Source organism: Myxine glutinosa, chromosome 1 (genome assembly GCF_964187855.1).
Source record: "Myxine glutinosa chromosome 1, kmMyxGlut1.1, whole genome shotgun sequence".
In the NCBI taxonomy this organism is placed as follows: Eukaryota; Metazoa; Chordata; class Myxini; order Myxiniformes; family Myxinidae; genus Myxine; species Myxine glutinosa.
Window position 1 is genome coordinate 236,483,035 of NC_136261.1, and position 19,577 is coordinate 236,502,611.

Below are 19,577 nucleotides of genomic sequence, written 5' to 3' on the forward strand. Positions count from 1 at the left end.
TCATATTGGACATGCTACGGTGGCAACAGTTAATGAGCACCAACAACCGTTTCATTTCTAAAAATCCATTACAATAAAAGCTGCAAAAAAAAAAAAAAAAAAAACCTAAAAAAAAAAAACATTTTTCCAGTTCTGCCGGCTGTTTGAAGCTGAGCAAATGATTTGGTTAACAGATCATCACAGCTATGGTTATTGGATAGATGGCAAATATATTTGCACAAATTAATCCTTGCATCCAAATTCCCGGTGTGTACCCCGGTTTAGTATAGGTACACCGTATCCCTGCGCATCGTAAGAGGCGACTAAGGGTTGGCGTCAGGAAGGGCATCCGGGCATAAAAACATTGCCTCAAACAGGGAACCATGATTGTCATGGGGCCCGCAAGGCTAACCCCCGCTCTAGCGGGGAAAAATGGCCTTAAAACGATCATTCATTCATTCATCCAAATTGTCTGGTTTAATGTTCAACTCTTTAGACAGTTTATTATGACTATAAAAGTGCCATTCATGGAAGGGCATTGCATAAAAGGGGTCATTAAATCAACTGTCATACTAGTTTGTACTACCTTGAGGATATTAAACCCCCCTCACCTCTCCCATCGGGCTAAGGTTTGCAGTCATGCTTGTCATTCTGATAAATGACAACAAGAGAGTAGTTTTGGTTGGAATCAAAGTGAATAAAAAAAATTCCCGCATACAAAGGGAGATGTCCTTTCTTATGATAGTTGTTCATTGGCCTCTCAATTCCAAGGGAGAAAGAATGGAGAAAAGAGAAAAGAAAATATTTTAAGAACATCAATAATATTTCTTCCTTTCACCTCTTTGTACCCTTAAGTAGAGGACTGTTGGGACTCTCGGACTGGCTTTGGCTTCAGCCATTTTTTTGTACATTTCAATAAGAGCTGTTTAGCTTTGTAGGAAATGCAACAGCAAATCCGTTCGGGAAATATGCCCCGACTTTGAACAGAGCATTGTGGAACTGTGCCCAGAGGAACAATCACAGATAACAGGCCTGACAGCAAAAGGAAGAGCAATGATTGAAAGTATTATGATTCACCTACAAATATAACAATAACGTTATATTAAGGTCTGAATGATCCAGAAAATTATATAAATGACCTTAGCCATCAACCGATTGGTAATTGTATTTATCGGTGAAGAAACATTGGGTAATCCTGAACAAGACATATAGGCCAAGAGCCAGTGAAGCTCCCCCACTCCTCCCAGGACACTTTTTATGGGTACCAAATTTGTTAATTAGGATCAATTGAATGAAAAAAAAATAGAAAAAATAACTCCCAGAAAAAAAGGAAAAAGGACCCAGAAAAATAACTCATTTGCGTTATCTCAAATTGACCCCTTTCCATGGCAATCTGTCAATCTGCCATTGCACCGAGATCAGTAAATCGAGCATATCTCGCAAAATTGTTAAGATAGAATAACACCTGGTATCAAAATTGAGGATATGCATTTCCCATTTAATACCTAATATAGTTATGTTAATTGGCTCATTTGCATAACCTTTAATGAATATAAGGAAAAATGATGTTCCTTATATTCATTACAATGAGAAATGTTGCTTTAAATTTTGAAAAACATCAACTTCAACACTTCCCAGAAATTATTGGGGAGGTTTATTCAAATCAAAATCTGCACTCATACATTTCCAAATTCAAGACAATTACAATGATAACCAACTTGTTACTCTGGAGTGTGAATAAGTAGATAAATTAACTTAAAATGTAGTGCCCACCACAACCACCTTCAAAAATTGTCATTTGTTTCTAAAAGTTCAGTCTGGTATCTTCTGTCCTATCACTCAAGGTCTCAATCAAAAATCTCTTGATTTTATCCTGAAATACCCTCACCATCATCACTGTCGGCTTGTAATGCCTCCTATAGGACACCAACAACCTGCTGTGGAAGATTATCTGCTTGTATCCATAAGGGTTCCAGCATTCCATCTGTGTGCCCATCCATGTTGTTGCAATTGTGAAGACATGTCTGGTGCACTTCTTCCACACTGCAACTTGATAATCTACCTTTCTGAGGTGTTACTCCAAGCATTTCCTGCAAGGTCGTATGGTTCCCATGTCAACATTGCGCACTGCGCTCAAGGGCTTCCTCTTGTGTTCTCCCTGATCACGACCAGTCTCAAATCGTCCACTTCTCCGAACCATGTTTTGCCACACACTGCACACGTGACCTCTTCGAGCTCAGTTATCGGGTCCTGTGGCATGTTCCAATAATTCCCCAGTCTTGCAAGAGCTGGTACAATCATTGGCATCCTCTCCAGAGTTTTTATGGCCTTGACTTTCCCTTTCCCCTTAAATGCACTTGTTGTGTCGCATCCACTCTATGCACGGTTCTCCTGCGTTTCTCCTGCGGGCTCATGAAAATTCAATCATGTTGATTAGCTTCTTATTGTTTCCTGTACCAGTATTAAACAAAATAGAAATGCCTTCAAGTCTGTTGATGAAAGATATCAGGACAGGATGATGAAAGATATCCCACTATTTGGACTTTTCACTTGGATGTTCTTGTCACCATTCTCCTTTGCAAACAGGCATTCCAATATAAATCCTTGTGTCAGTCTCTTGTTGCATTGATGTTAGAACTTCAACCTGTTTCCGAGTTGTCGTTTCCCCATCCTCAGATGTGTAGCTGTATCCTCTTCCTTCACAGATAAGTATGATCTTTCGACCTTGTGGTTGTTCTGCATCAGAACCATTACCCCAGGATTCACACGTGACTTGCAGAAGTTGTCTTTTTGTTGTCGTAATTCATAAAGAACGATTTACAGTAGGATGGTTTCTTGGTGTTTTCCACTAGTACCAGTAACTTTTCTGCACACCCTCTGTGCTTCCTTTCCATTGCTTTCACAGGATCCTCCTTGTACATATTTGTGCTGAAAATGATGTCAGCATAGCGAAACATCATGTTGAACAGTTTCTCGCATATTTGTCGGAAATTGTTTGGAACATATTTTATGCAGTAAAACCGTGTACTTGCATCCTCTATGATGACTAGTGTGTTACCGTGTGGCGGTTTACCAGCAGTGTCTGTCTCTTTCACCAAGTATTTGAAACCTGTAGATTTGTCAGTCTTCGGTAATTAGCCATCGGCTGTGCCAATGCTATCTGAAACTGGAGTCGGAGGATATTTCAGAAGATCCACCAGATCCACCAGATCCACCTGTGGCTCTTGGTTCTGTGATTTGACTAACAATTGGAATGCAATGTTCCCCTGTTGCCTGTACTCCACTAGCTTGTTATTGCAGTTTTGATTGTAAGTTTTTTCCATGCCTTCCATGGTCTTCAGCTTTATTCTGTTTATTGCTTCAAATAAGTTTTCATGCATTTCCAACCTTTCTTTGATAAACGTTTCCTTAGCTTCCTTAGCTTGGGCCTTTGCAATCGAAACATCACTCCCGTTGTCAGCAGTTACATGAGCACCAGACGGAATCCAATATGGAGGAGACTTCTCATCAACGGTGAATGGATTCATGAATCCCGTAATGTCATCTTGTGAGTCTCGCACCATGCACTCGCTCTTCTGAAGTTATTCAGGCTGCAGGTGCTTCATGCCAGATTTAGAGTCACCCAACACATCTGCCATGCATAGAGTGAGTTCCACATATTTGGATTCCAATACGTTCATGTGTGGTCCTGACCCAATGCATCATAATTTCCAGTGATTCCAGATAGGTTTTGGCATCGTCCACTCAAAACTTCCTGACATATTTGTGTCTGATTGACCTTACAAGCCTGTTGGTCTGTGCAGAGGTTTCTTTCCCTTTTCTAGCTGTAATATATTTCAGGAAATTGCTCAACTCTGGTGGAATGATATCATCCGTGTTGTCATTATGGCCAACAGTAGTTGGAGGCCACTGGAAGCGACAAGACTTCTCATTGGCAATGAGACATGTCATAAAGATCTTGCAACTTCTGCAAATTATCTTGGGTTCCTCATAGAAATGCCCGCAGCACTGCTCTTCCAAACTTCATAATCCAAGTTGTAAACCGAGTTCGAGGTAAACTTTTTCTTTCTTTGGGGAGTAAAATGCTTCTCTCAATAGGTGTGCTCCAATTTTGCTATCAACTTTTCACTTCAAAACATGGGGTTGGGAAAGGACGTGTTTTCTAAAGATGAAATATACAGCTCACATATGTCATTCAAACAATCTTTGTCATGCACAACTTCCCTTAAAATTATTTTGCATACCCGTGCTGAATGCATACTCGTGCACTTTCTCTAGTTCTTCTTGATATAGCTTTATTTGCTGTCTACACTTCTCCAATGCTGGGGGTCGTGTATATTTTTTCTGACAGCTTGTGTGAAATGTGCTTCTGCTGTAAACAGTATAGTGCCTCTTATTATTGTCAACAGCTTTTCATCGTTTTTCTTTTGTGCACATTTAAGAACTGCTCTCCATCCATCTGTCGTGAATTTTGATGTTGACTCCGTTGTCCAAGATCCCGACATTTTTTATCACAATACTCTTCTTTTTTACAAAAATATGCAATTTTTTGTAAACAACACAGTTTATTACCAGTTAATCACCTCCGGCCTAAGCGTGATTCATTTGAGAATCATACTGTTGGGTCAGACCCGCACAGTCGACGAAGACCCTTTGTGAAGCGCCGATATCAGTCTCGATGATATACATGTCCATCGCTGACTTCATCTGTATAATCTCACAAGCAGAATCCATTCGAGTCTTAGAACCAACTAGTTCTGAAGGTCTCTGAAGACTTATGTCATGGAGATCAATTATAGTCTGTCGGCGAGATCTTTTACATCAGAAAACATAGTAAATGTGTCACATTTTAACATCTCGCAATCCACGATACATATCCACTGCTTCTTGGAGGTGGAACCACTGGTCTTTCCTCACTTCCATTTTCTAGTTTTCCTCTTCTGTTCTTGTTCTATTATGTCATCACTATTGTATACTTTCAGGAAAAATAAAACATATACATTTGAAAAATCTTACTTGTTCATGGAAGTTTCTAATTCCTGGTTACATTCCAAAATATAGGTATGATATGTCATCCACAACTTCCAATTGTTATATCGTTTTTGGCCCTATCTCTTAATGGTGAAGAATCACTTTAAAGTTATAGTATCCGGATCCGATTGTTCACCAAAAATAATTTCGTCCTCGTAACACACCCCAACCTGTCCACCACGGTTCATCCAAATCTGTCCACAAATTTTTGATATATCCTGTTCACAGACAAACCTACAGGGGTGAAAACAACTTCATATCGAACATAAGGAAGTTTTACATAGGAGGAGGCCATTTAGCCCATCATGCCTGTGCTACACCAATGTCATGCCTGCACATTAACTAATGAAAGATAGGGTGGGGGGATGGGAGGGGGGGGGGGGGGCAGTATAACGATTTATCCAAGTGCTTTCATCTTGCGGTTCCACAATGCAGGTGCATTTTGGCAATTACTGGTATATTCCTCCTCATCTCATCTCACATGTAGGGCTTTCATGCCACCATGCTTTTCATGCCACCATATTTTCCTGACTGCTGTAACATCACAACTTTATTTTCCTTCTATTCTCCATCTCCTGCTCTCAAAGACACTTAATAAACCTCCTTAATTGGATGACTAATGGCAACATTGCAGTCTTTTGTGTCACATTTTAACATCGCATTCATTTGGATGACTAATGGCACCTATCTTCCTAACAACATGAAAGTTGTCTTCTTCACTATTTTAATCCAAACAATCCACTCAGTCTTAGGAGTTTACATATTGCATACTAAAAAAAAAAAACCTCCCCCCTCCTCCCCCCCACACTGTCTCTCCCCTACCCTCGCCTTTCCTTCTCTATCACTTATGTTTGCTTCCTTCTCAATTTCCTCTCAACCTCTTCAGCACTCCTGGTGTTTCAAACCAACATGTAATAATAATTACATTTATAGAGCACCTTTTGCATATGGATTCAAAGTTCATAGTCTACATGCTAGTTGATGTAAAACACATTATTCGTCTACATGTCAGTTTTACCTGTGTCTCTGTACCCTTCCACAGCCATTGTGCCCAGGTACCTGTGCAAGCCACTTTTAAACTTATCCACTGCCCCTACCTGTACCACTGGGGCTAAAAGAATGGCCTAGAGATAAGCAAACTCACGTCTAAGCTGTCTAGCCTGGGTTTTGATCCCAACCTAGCTATAAACTTTAATCCTGGTATTTCACAGGCAGGGTTATTCAAATGTGTGTGGCATTCTTCGGATGGACGTTAAACAGGAGTTCTATAAAAGAGTATTCATTGATGGACCTTAAGATCCCATTCAATCCTTTGTGAGTAGGCGAGCTATCATCGGCACCCTGACTAAATTATAAAGTCATGCCCTAACCAGCAGAGGTCATTGCATCAACGGCACAGCCACACACTCAGCCAATGATGCTATGCCACAGCCTTGTGCTGCATACAAACAAACAAAGAAGCTCAAACACACTCCCTGGAAGACCATTCTATACATTAGCAATTGCCTAGATAAAATGCAAATGCCTTGCTTCTGTCCTTGCTCTCTGTACTACTATCTACACCATAATGGCGGCTGCAAAAGTTTGAAAATGTAGCTGATCCAAAATATCTGATAAAATTTCACTACCATTCTTACGAGAAAGTGAGAAGCTGTCAGGGAGGTCACGAGAGAAAGTTTACAAAACACTCAATTCACAGAATTTACGTTGAAGCAATGGGAATGCATTGATGCGAATAGGAAGTACTGACAATCAATCCTTAACAGTTAGACAATGATTTTGTTGGAGAATAGCCCATTGCCATCAACGGAGAGTAGCATATCCCACTCAATGGAGTCACAACTGATGGTGCAGAGTGCCATAGGACATGGTCAGACTTGGCAACAAAAACACACGACCCTTACATCTCGCTGGTTTAGAGCAATATGTTCAAGGAGCCACAGGAATCACAAGCAAACCTTCCCCATAGCTCCTGGAGCTGGAGGAGTTTTGAAAAAAAACAAACAAAAAAAACATTCCTTTCAATGCTGAATGGAAAATCCCAACGGGACAATTCCTCCTCCCTCCAAAAGAACCTCCTCACCCCTGCTTTGGCATTCTGCTCACCCACAAAAATAGCTGACCCTTACATCCCACCGTTTGGACCGACTTACCTTCAAAGTCAAAAAGATTCCTGTTTTGGGGAGTTTCAAGGATTGAAAGACACATATGATACTTGTAATTTACTTAAAAACCCATAAGAGCACAATACCATTCTGATGATTGACAGTTTTTTTGTTTGTTGTAAAAAAGAAAAGAAAATCTTGCAACCTTAAATGCACGTATCTTCCTGGAAGTTTTGGAGCAAGTTGCATCTTTGAATTGCAACCCTATACTGTGCGAGCGATTTCTGTTTCTTACTGCCAACTACGACCTCCTTCGAATGAGATCTTCCTCCTTAACACACGCTATCATCACCTACTGCATAAAATAGTTCATCTTTCTATTATTACTTTCAGTACCCCATATTTCACAATTGCCTCGGTTAAACTGCAATTGTCATTTTATTGTTCATTCCACATGAACACCAGCACTTCTGTTGCATATAAACCAAAACGATACATATGAACCCCTACCCTGATATTCACAGACACAAACAAGCGTATTCAGAGAGCCCTGGGCTGAAAATGAAGAGAGCATCAAATAAAATTAAAATTACTCACATAACCTCATCATTGTGGAACTCCAGCTCTCCGGCGACATCTTCAAAGTCCTCTCCGTTGCCCTTGGCAGAACCTTCGAGAGTGCGAAAGGGAACTCGAACAATGCCGCGGGCCCCAGAACACCGAAGCACTTTCACCTCGACGATGCCAATGCTCTCGCTGATGTGCATCGTGCAGTCCTCAAAGCCAAAAACACCGGCGTGGTCGTCATCCAGGATGGTGACTACAGCCACACAGGGGTTCACCAGCTGGACATTTGGAGCACAGGTGTGGTTAGCCTCCTGGTTGTTCTCATTCTTTGTTCTCACGTTGCTTAGGCGTACATAGAAATGCTCATCCTCTTCAAATATGTCATCATCAATAATGCCAATGAGAATGTCTTTTTCAGTCTCTCCAGGCTTGAAAACCATGGTTCCTTCTTTGTATTCGTAATCAGATCCGGCATTCGCCGAACCATCCTCTGTTTTGTAGTCGACATAAATGGTATTATTGAGCTCACCGCCTCTCCTGAGCACTGTAACTGCACAGGTACCACAATTTTCCAGGCACTGGTAGGTGCATGGATCAAAGCAAATCTTTGTTTCATGGTCATCTTTCAGCTCAACTTGCACAGACTGCACACTCACTGCTCTGCGAGTCTGATCCGCCACATGTTTCTTCAGTATGTTGCCAGCACCCGTCATCATCCGAGTAGCCTGTATTCGATAAAATGCACGGCTCTTTTGCTGCTGGTTCAGCATGTAATAGTTGGCAATCTCAGTCAGCTGGTCCATATCTTTGTCTGGATGTTTGTGCTTTAGTTCTTTCAGAATGCGGATCATGTTTCGTCGGCTTTCCTCCACATCTTTATCATCTTGGGCCAAAATTGCTCCATCAATTATTGTAATGTCACTATGTGACAAGATCTTTCCATCCATCTCAATGGAGTTCTTGGGTCTTTCGCCTTCCGTTTCTATGATGATGTTTCGATGCCTATGGGTCCTATAACGTTTGTACATGTACTTGTAGAACAGGAGCCTTCTATCAGCAACCCAGGCAAAGCTCACACACAAGGGGAAGAACAGAAATGTGACGATGCCTTCCCAGACCTGAACTATACCCGGCGATATAATTTCTAGGATGAGGTACAACCAAATGTAGGCAAAAACACTCCAGGTCGCAGTCACAAAGAATACTCTGAGGTGTTTAATTTTACGGGTCTCTCCGTCAGGAATTACATATACACAAATGGCAATGATAACAAACATATTGAACGCAGCACTTCCAACAATAGTGCTGGGACCAAGTTCGCCAGCTTCAAAATTGTGCCCGCAAACCTCAATCAACGACAACAGAATTTCTGGTGCCGAAGAGCCGAGTGCCATGAGAGTCAGATTGGACACAGTCTCATTCCAGATTCTTACAGTTGTGGTGATTGTCTCTCCACCGGGCTTCTGAATTGTGATTTCTTTCTCCTGAGATGTAATCACTTCAATGGAGGCCATGAATCGGTCAGCAATGATCGAAACCCCCAAAAACATGTATACTAGGCCTACAATGTACACGACAGCACGAGCAACCTTGTCCCCTGTCGAGGGGTTAACAGGAAGCCAAGGTGGCAACAATACACCTTTCTTGCACTCAGATGACCCACTGCAGGTAGCATTTGCCGCACTCGGCATCGATTCAGTTGGAGTGGTGTCACCTCCCAGACTCGCCACTTTCAGTGAGAGCATGGTTAGGAGGAGTCCTAAAGCAAGGACCATCTGTAACCTCAATATCGCCATCTGTAGTCCTGAAGGCCGTCTTTCAGCTTGGAAGTTCTCAGAATGACAGCTCCTGAGGAAACAAGTTTTTCAAAACTAGTATGCATGAAGAGAGAAAACTTAATTCAATAAACACATTTGCTTACAATTCCATCAATTGCTCAAAAGGTTTACAGACACAAAAGACTGAGAAAATACTATAGTCCATTTTTTTTAAATTTTTTTTTTAATAGTCCGGCAGATATGTGAAGAATTGTGGTAGAATTGTGCCTTTGATGATACAAGCATGAAACTTGGCACACAGTTAGGGCATACCCTTACAGTGAAATTTGGATGTAGGGGCATTCCAGATTTCTCCTTGGCCCAAAATGGCGGCCATTTTACAAAATGGCGGCTAAGAAGGACATATTTACCTATTATTTCAGACTTGTCATTTGTGCTGCTATTGAAACACAATGTAATGAGCATATTATAAATTGTCATGTACATGCTATGCAATACCTTCATACTGGGTTCAAAATTGGAATCTACGGTGGCCTATAAGGGGCAGAACAAATGGTTTACCATTGCAATAGACAGGACTGGTCTAGCGGTTTAATTATTTAACTTTGCATGACTATCTGATTTCTCCTGGGTGTAATTTTGGTTCAATACCTTTATATGAACAACTTTGATGTAGCTTTATGAACTTTCCTATCATAGACTAGGTGACTATAAGGAACAATGCAAGGCTAGTGAAAAGTTACGAAAGCGAATTACTATATTTATGATAATAATGTATGTATTTCTTTTTCAGATGATAACTCGACTGCACTGCACCTTCGCTCATTGACTGTAGTAGCTACCTAGATTTGGTTCCCAATTTGTATATTGATTGGATGGTGGTGGTGGATAATGCTTAATTGACAATGGCCAACAAAAATTTCAAGCTATTAGACCCCCAAAGCCCTAGTACATCTGGAACAAACATGCCTTATCTGACAGATTGGGAGAAGTGTGTGTTATGTCAGGAGGTCACCGATGAGGCCCTTGCCTGTCCAGCTGATTCCAAGCGAACCACAGGGTCCGGATACCAAACTCTTGCAGATTATCTCCTCACCTTCAGCCAGATGGGCTGCCTGCCAAAATCTCTAGAACTGTCCCGCCTGGACGATGGTGAAGGTATCCAGTCAACCTTCCAGAGCCACAAGGCTAAGTGGCATGATTCATGCAGACTGAAATACAACAAAACTGAACTGCATCGGTCACAAAAAAGAGAAACGTCTAGTGAAGAAACCGCAAGTGTCTCAAGAAAGTACACCCGTCACAGAGTACATGTAGACCACACACAGCCACAGCCTGAAAAGTGTTTCTTTTGTGACAAACCAGCGGGTACTAATTCTCTGTGAAAAGCTTCCACCTTCGACCTCGATAAACATGTCAGGACAGCTGCCCTGAAACTAGGAGATCAGGCACTTCTTGCTAAACTGAGTGCAGGTGACCTTATAGCACAAGATGCACAGTACCACGTGAAGTGTCTGGTGTCACTTTATAACAAAGCAAGGGCCACAAGCACAACACTGAATGAACAAGATGATATCAATCACGGTATAGCACTTGGAGAGCTAGTGTCCTACATCGATGATGCCCGCACAGATGCTCTTGTGACACCAGTGTTCAAGCTGGTAGACCTAGCAAGACTATACACCACCAGGCTGGAACAGCTTGGAACAGTCTTGACCAGGCGTGTCCACTCCACCAAACTCAAAGATCGAATCATGACATATTTTCCAGACCTAGAGGAGCACATGTCCGGTCGAGATATTCTGCTTGCTTTCAACCAGGATGTTGGCTCAGCCCTTCAGAAGGCATGTGATCACGACACTGACAGTGATGGAGTTTGTCTTGCTAGAGCCGCAAATATAGTTCGTAGAGACATGTTGAAAATGAACTCAACATTTAGTGGTTCATTTGAAGCCCACTGCCAAGAACATTCGGTACCTAATTCGCTTGTATCACTAGTTTCTATGATCTTGAATGGTCCTAACATCCAAGAGCAGTCAAGCCACTCGTCGGTATCAACACCTACTCTCACAATCTCACAACTCCTTATGTTCAACAGTTACTCACGCCGCAGAGAGAGTAGCAGTACTACCACGTCCACGAGGCACAGTCACAATCGGGAGACTCCCCTGCCTGTGTACCTGGGCACCCTTATCCACACAAAGACTCGAAAAAGAGACCTGGTTGATACTATGTTCAACCTGGGTCTCTCGATCTCCTATGACAGGGTGCTTAGCATCTCCACGGACTTGGGGAACAGAATCTGCCGTTTCTTCCAAAATGAGGGTACAGTTTGCCCCCCTGAGCTAAAAAGTGACCTCTTCACAACTGGGGCAGTGGATAACATTGATCATAACCCCAGTTCAACAAGTGCCCACGACTCCTTCCATGGCACTGGCATTTCACTTTTCCAGCACCCAAATAGCGATAGCCGTGGAGTTCAACGGGTAAACCCAGATGACACATCAACAACAGATGCACACCTGCCACAGTCATACACCATCGTACCTCCTGTTGTTCTGGGTAAATGTGACCCACCTGTACCCAAGCTAGCGGGTCCCAACAAAAGCAACTGCCAACTCATCCCTGAAGCAATGCAGATTGAGTACAGGTAACTGATTATTGTGTTTGAACTGTGGACAGTTATATGTGTACCTAAATAACCAAGACTTGTTAACTTGTGTGGACTTGTTTGTTCTTAATTGTGTTCATTATCTTGCATTTTGACAGGTGGCTGGAGCAGATGGAGAAGACAGTGCTATCTGACACACCACTTAAGGGAGACGAGACAGTATCATGGGCTGGATACCATGCCAGCAAGCAGTCTATTCCAGAAGAACCAGAGTGTAGTGTGGCCTTAACTTCATTGCTGCCTCTCTTCTATGACCAGGCAAAATCTGTGGCAATGATTCGTCACTCCATGGATGTCATCAAGAAAGCAATCGATATTCTGAATCCAGGTCAGATCCCTGTAATCACACTTGATCAGCCACTGTACACACTTGCCAAACAGATCCAATGGAGATGGCCAGAAACACACGGAGAAGATCACTTCGTCATGGTCTTTGGTGGACTCCATATTGAGATGGCAGCATGGAAAACCCTCGGTGACCTTCTGGATAGCAGTGGGTGGACAGGCGTTCTGATGCTTGCAGGGGTTGCTACAAGTGGTACTGCTGATTCCTTCCTGAAAGTGACCCATGTGACACGCACACGACGAGCACACCAAGTCACAGCCAGTACTCTCTATCTTCTCCTGAAGGAAGCCTACAGCCAGTACACCAGTGGACTAGATGAGGGACAGGATACGATACCACTAGATGACTGGTGCGGTGAACAAGCCAATGCAAGTCCACAGTTTCAGTTCTGGTTCCTAATTATGCAGCTAGAACTGGCAGTCCTGATCTATGTGAGATCCGTCCGTGAAGGAAACTTCCAACTGTACACTGATGCTCTGACCAAGCTTGTACCATGGTTCTTCGCCTTGGGACATACAAACTATGCCAGGTGGATCCCAGTTCACTTGCGCGACATGGTGACACTTGCAACAAAGCATCCAACTGTATACGCACAGTTTCTGGCAGGAAACTTCACCATGAAGAAGACTACACGTGCATTCTCTGCCATAGCCTTAAACCAGGCACACGAGCAAAATAATGCATTGGTGAAAGGTGATGGAGGGGCTGTAGGTCTTACGGAGAATGCTGCAGCTTTGCGCCGATGGATGGTGTCTGGTCCAGAGATGGCCAAACTGATCTATAAGTTCGAGGCCACAACAGAAAAAAGAATTAGGAAAACTGAACTAAAACACCATGAACAGACAAAGCACACGCAGGTAGCCTTTGCTCGAGATGTGAGAGCACTCACCCGTGTCATAGGAGAGATGGGGAACCCATTCTGTGACGACAGCAAAGATCTCTTGGTGCTAGACAGCAGAGACCTGGCAGACCCAGCAGTCATCAACACCCTTTACCAGATCGAGAAGCTGGGAAAAGAACAGTATGACACATATGTGAACGAGAGGCTTGTACATCAGACAAAGCCTATCACTGACCCAATAAAAAGAAACAATCTCCCTCTCTTCAGCCGACCCCCAGTCAGAGAGAAGTCAAGAACAGAGTTGAAGGTGGTATCTCTGAAGAATGACTGCGTTCTGTTCTCCAGGCTGTTTATTGCATCCCAGACACGGAATGGAGATCTTGATGAATTCTTTGCACATGAAAACCAAGCTTGTCCCCCTGCATTGTCACAAATGGGTAAAATCCGGCTTGGAACCAAGTCTGATCTGGTTGGGTGCTTAGAAGATCTGATCACCTCACGGGAAAATGATGATGTAAGCCCCCCTGTTGAAGTCATGATCCTGGATGGAGCAGCCATCGTGAACATTCTGGCACCTCGTAATGCGAAGACCTTCTCTGAGTATGCATCACTAGTATTCTTGCCATACATCACATCTCAGATACAAAATAAGAGCAGGGTTGATATTATCTGGGATGAATATTTCCCAGACAGTTTGAAAGCCGACACCAGGAAGACGAGGGGTAAAGGCACCAGGAGACGAGTTGAGCCATCTAGTTCCATCCCTCGAAACTGGCAGGCCTTCCTTCGCATAGACGAGAACAAGGTGGAGTTGTTTGACTTTCTAGCAACGAGGATAGCAAACATTGAGACTGACAAGCAAATCGTCACCACAAACCACAAAGAAGTTTTTTGTACACAGCCACGAGATGTTACTGGTCTTTCCCCGTGTAGTCACGAGGAGGCAGATACAAGGATACTACTCCATGTCCAAGATGCAGTCAGACAGGGCTATACCAAGGTGTCAATCCGCACAGTGGACACAGATGTTTTGATCCTTGCAGTGGCAGCAACTGGATATCTTGACATCGATGAACTCTGGGTTGCTTTTGGCACAGGGAAGAATTTCAGGCACTTGGCAGCTCACGAGATGGCTGTGGCACTGGGACCAAACAAGTGCCGAGGGTTGCCATTCTTCCACGCCTTCACTGGGTGTGACACCGTGTCCTGCTTCGGCGGAAGGGGGAAGAAAACAGCATGGGAAACATGGAAAGCCTATGATGAGGTCACCTCAGCTTTCTGCGCACTGGCTGCCACACCAACCATTTCAACTGCAAATGACAACATGGATCCACTGGAGCGTTTTGTTGTTCTGCTCTACGATCGAACAAGCAGCCAGGAACATGTTAACGATGCCCGCAAGCATCTCTTCACCCAGACTGGTAGATCAATAGAGGCTATCCCACCAACGCAAGAAGCCCTCAGACAACACATCAAGAGAGCTGCCTACCAAGCCGGCTTTTGTTGGGGCCAGATGATGATTTGCGCACCTGAGCTCCCATCGCCAAGTGAATGGGGTTGGAAACAGAGTAATAACGGCTGGGGGATATATTGGACAACCCTCACAGAGGCAACTGAGGCATGCCGACAATTGATTAGATGTGGATGCAAGAAGGGTTGCAGGAAACAGTGCAAGTGTGTTAAGGCCGCACTCCAGTGCTCAGCTCTGTGTCACTGTGCAGGGGAGTGCACACAATAGTATACAGGAGGAATAACACACCTGTTACATATACACAAACATGTGGAAGACTGTTTTGTAGACTTTTATAGTGAAAGTCACTTCCACAGCGTTAATGTGGCATTTTCACTTCATTTCCATTGTGTTTCTGGAGTTTGCTCAAAATAGCTCAAAAAGTAATTATTTTTGTAAAGAATAAGGACCAAATAAATGTTATGTGAGTTTGTTGACATTTAATTATGATCTTACAACCTGTTTACGTGAAAAAAACATCATAGGTGTGCTTGAGCAATAAGTAAATCTAGTTTTATAGACATCGGTACTGTGTATCTTATTATCCGTAAACGGCCATTTTTAAAATGGCCGCCATTTTGTCCCTAGGAAAAGATTTGAATGCCCCTATATCCAAAAATCTTCCTAGTAGTATGCTCTATCAGTGTTCAAAATTTCATGCTTGTATCACCAAAAGCACAATTTTTTCACATATCTGCTGGGCTATAACAACAAAATGGATAGTCGAACGCTTCATCTTAAGCGAGCCAACATCATCAAGAAATTATCCTTCCTCTTCGTTAAATGAAAATATGAAGTCAATTTTGTACTGTGGCAGATGCACGTGTTATTATAAACAGGCCAGGAATTGATCACATGGTAAACTGCACAAATTGGGCTTGCGAGTTATGTTTAAGGCTGTACAAGAACTGCCTTTAGAGGCCATTTTTCCCCGCAGGGCGGGGGTTGGCCTTTTTGGGGGCACCGTGGTCCCCTTTTTGAAACTATGTTTTACTACCGGATGCCCTTCCTGCCACCAACTCGGTTAATCGCCTTTTCTTTTTTTTTTCTTTTTTGAATACTGAATCGAGGCTCGTGAAAGAGCTAACATTTACTTGACAAACAAATCAACCAGACAAACAAAATATATAAAAAGAGGGAGCGGAAGACAAGATGGGGAGAGAAGGGGAAGCACACAAACACAACATTTGAGAGCAGGGAGATGTGTGGGAGGGAGAGGGCTTTGGGGGAGGAGGTGTGGGAAGGGGGGGGGGAGGGAGAAGTATAAAACACAAGGACACCAAGGACTTCCAGGACAGTAGTTGGTATTTCAAAAAAGTGGAATTGGTGTGAAATTAGCGGGGGTAGAAAAGATCAAAGTTTTGGATGGGGGAAGATAAGAGATGGTGGTGAACAGCTGTTTTAAAGACCTGGAGGGTGGAGTGGGATTGAAGAGAGTGAGGGAGTGAGGGAGTTTGTTCCAGAGGCAGGAGAAAAGAGGAATGAAGGAGTGAAGGTGAGCAGAGAGTCTTGATTTTGGCAGTTTAACCATAAGAGGGTTGCAGGCAGATCTTGTGCGACCTGTAAGAATATTTGCGGGACAGAGCCCAGGGAGAGCTGGGGGGGCAAGGCCAGAGAGGAGTCGGTAAAAGACGGAAAGACCACCAACCTGCCTGCGGTGAGTGAGTGAGAGGCCCTTGGAGTTAGCTTCATCGTGGGAGATTCCAATGATTCTGAATGCTTTGGTTTCAACAGTGTGAAGACGAGCTAGGTGTGAGGCAGGAGCACCAGCCCAGAGAGGAGAGCAGTATTCCATTGAGCTGCAGATGAAAGCCTTGTATGTGGTGAGGAGCTCGGGTGTGCCAAGGAAGGACTTCGCACGACGGAGGATGCCCAGTCGGCGACTGGCTTTGGAGGCCAGATTTGAAATGTGGTTTTCCCAGGAAAGATCATGGCAGATAGTGAGACCCAAAAGCTTGAGTGACAGAACTTCTTGGAGAGGATTATTCAGAAAGTGGATGGGAGGGTTGTCCAGTCGGTCTTTTTGGAGAGACATCGTAAGAGTGTGAGATTTGTCAGGATTGAAAGACATGTTCCACTTGTTTGCCCAGTCTGTGATTTTGTCCAGGTCTGCAGAGAGTGAGGAGGCTGCAGACTGCCGATCTGAGGGATGAAGAATGGAGCAACAGAGAGTAGAGTCATCAGCAAAGAGATAGAGAGGATTTTCAAGAGAGTCAGAGAGATCATTGATGAAGACCAGAAAAAGCACAGGGCCCAGAACACTGCCTTGGGGAACTCCAGCCTGAACAGGAAGAGGAGATGAGAGAAACCCATTCAGGGCCACACGATGACTACGACTAGAGAGGAAGTCCGCCAGCCATGCGTGGAGATTTCCATGGATACCAAAAGAGGAGAGTTTGGTGAGCAGGGCTGGGTGCCAGACCGTATCGAAGGCACGTGATATGTCAAGGGAGACTGCTCTAATTTCTTGTTTGGCATTGAGGACCTCCATCCATTGTTGAAAAAGCAGAAGCAGCATGTCCAGAGTAGAGTGACCAGGTCTGAAACCAAATTGATGATCAGAGATCAAGCCATTGGAGAAGAGGAAAGATTTCATATCTGAAGCAATGATGGATTCCATGACTTTGCTGATAATTGGGAGAAGGCTGATTGGTCTGTAGTTGCTGGGATCTGTTTTTGCACCTTTTTTGTGCAAAGCGGTGATTTTGGCAGATGTCCAAGCAGATGGAAGATGACGTTGAGCAAAAGAGAGGGTGAAGAAAACAGAGAGAGGGAGTGAAAGAGCGGAAGAACAGGATTTTAGGACCCGGGGGCTGATGCCGTCAGGTCCAATTGCAGAATCAGAGTCGAGGGTTGACAGAAACTTTTCCACCTTGTCAGGAGGAAAGGACACTTTGCGACACACAGGGAATTACCAGTGAACTGGTGCTCAATTTGCCGACCTCGGAAGGATGTCAGGCTGAGTCAACCCCCACTGGCGTTAATTCAGCGATCGACCAGGATTCGAACCCAGGATCCTAGGATCCTAAGCCGGCACCCTAACCGCTAAGCCAACACCAGGCTCTTATGATTAAGGCTGTACATAGGCCTGAAAAAAGAATGTAGAGCTTTCCACCACAAAATGCCATTTTTCTTTCTGCCAACTTATCAAATGATTAAGGACGGTTACAAAGGGAGATGGTTCTTACTGGTGCATGGAACATGGTTTGCACACCAAAGAATCATTAATTGGAGTAAAATTAACTTAACTGGTAATACATTCAAATTATATTTTAACAGAATCATTGTCACTTCATTCGGTTCATCGCATGACTTTGGCAAAGTATACAACTCGAAGATGTACCCGCTCAAGAATTGTGTGACCAATTACAGTGAATTATTAATGTTATTATTTTGACAGTCATAATTATCACGCTGTATTATAAAGTAAGGATTTCTGTGTTAACAACCCGTGGAATCTTTATCCGCAGCGTGCTTTCATATTCTCAATCATAAAAGGCTATCTGCACAATCGACGGAATAAAAATGGAAGAAACTTGACCCTGAGTCCCTTTTACAATACTGTACTTTTTTCCACCTTTATCTTGTTGCCACATCCAACCAATCATTCCTTTTCTCCCCTATCTTCTCAATATCCCACAGAATTACTGATGCCATGATACTTTACCACAAGGAATGGTAGGAGACATCCAAGGTCAGTACATTTCAATATGGCCGATATGATCATGCTTTTCATCTTCTTCTGTAAGCAGCACAAGGCTGCAGGGTAGTATCATTGCTCGAGGGTGCGGCTGTGCCTCTGAAGCAATTCTCTCCGTAGGTCAGGGCAGGAATTTGGCCAGAATGCCGGCAATAGCTCGCGTATTCTTCGAGAAGGACTCGGTGGGATCTTGAACATCCACCAACTAATGCTAGCAGACGGGATGCCCGTTTAACCTCCATCCAAGGGATGACATACATTGATGAATCACCGGGATCACAATTTATAGTTGGGTCGGGATTCAAACCCAGGCTGCACAGCTTAGAGGCGAGTGCGAGTACCTATACCTCTATGCTATCCTGTCATTTTAAATCAGTGATATCAATGGTGATATGACACCATGTTCAGTGATTAATGATAGCCAGCCAGATGATCTTTGAAGATGGTGGTGAATGAAAACAACAAAAACATATTGGTGATTTGGCTGCCTCACTTCCTAAGCTCACAAATGGTTTTTATTTTGCTTTATCTTTACAGGAGAAAGGATGATGTAAGAGCAAAGGAGAGCAGACGGTGGGACAAAAATGAAGGGAATAAACGAACAGGAAAGAACAGAGATTAACGAGGGGAGGAAACAATGAAACTAGTAAGCAACAAGGTTGGGTTAATAGGGATAAGGATCATGTATCAGAATTGGGGATGACAAGAGATGGCAAGTACACCGCTTGTTTAAATTACTCGAGGGAAGAGCAAGACAAAACAGCCTCCAGAAGGTAGTTCGAGAGAAGGGTCCATTCTAAAATGGTGGGTGGGGTGACCGAACATAAAAAGTGCTATTGTTCTGCAATGGGAAAACATATATGCATAAAAATACCAAGAAATAAAAACTGACCTTCTGTACTCTTGCCTCATATTTATCTTTTGATGTCAAATCCATATTTGAGTAGATAACAACAAAAACAAATTTGACTTCAATTGTTATAATACTTGAGGGCACTGTGTGTGTGTGTGTGTGTGTGTGTGTGTGTGTGTGTGTGTGTGTGTGTGTG

The 19,577-nt window shown here is 43.4% G+C and overlaps 1 protein-coding gene and 1 long non-coding RNA gene across 3 annotated transcripts in view; one reads left to right on the plus strand and one right to left on the minus strand.

Annotated features, from left to right (window-relative positions):
• LOC137435269 (sodium/calcium exchanger 1-like) overlaps positions 1 to 9,525 on the minus strand; it is a 418,886-nt gene extending 409,361 nt beyond the window's left edge. For both annotated transcript variants that reach the window (XM_068128905.2, XM_068128896.2), the window contains exon 1: positions 7,713 to 9,525. In XM_068128905.2, the coding sequence (XP_067985006.1) occupies positions 7,713 to 9,478 (1,766 nt within the window). In that variant the 5' untranslated portion in view covers positions 9,479 to 9,525. The remainder of the gene's footprint in view (positions 1 to 7,712) is intronic.
• Positions 7,886 to 19,183, plus strand: LOC137435279 (uncharacterized). Its single transcript, XR_010986035.1, has 3 exons — positions 7,886 to 7,979; positions 18,471 to 18,522; positions 19,066 to 19,183. It is a non-coding gene; the product is annotated as an uncharacterized LOC137435279 (long non-coding RNA).
• The last annotated feature ends 394 nt before the right edge of the window (positions 19,184 to 19,577 follow it).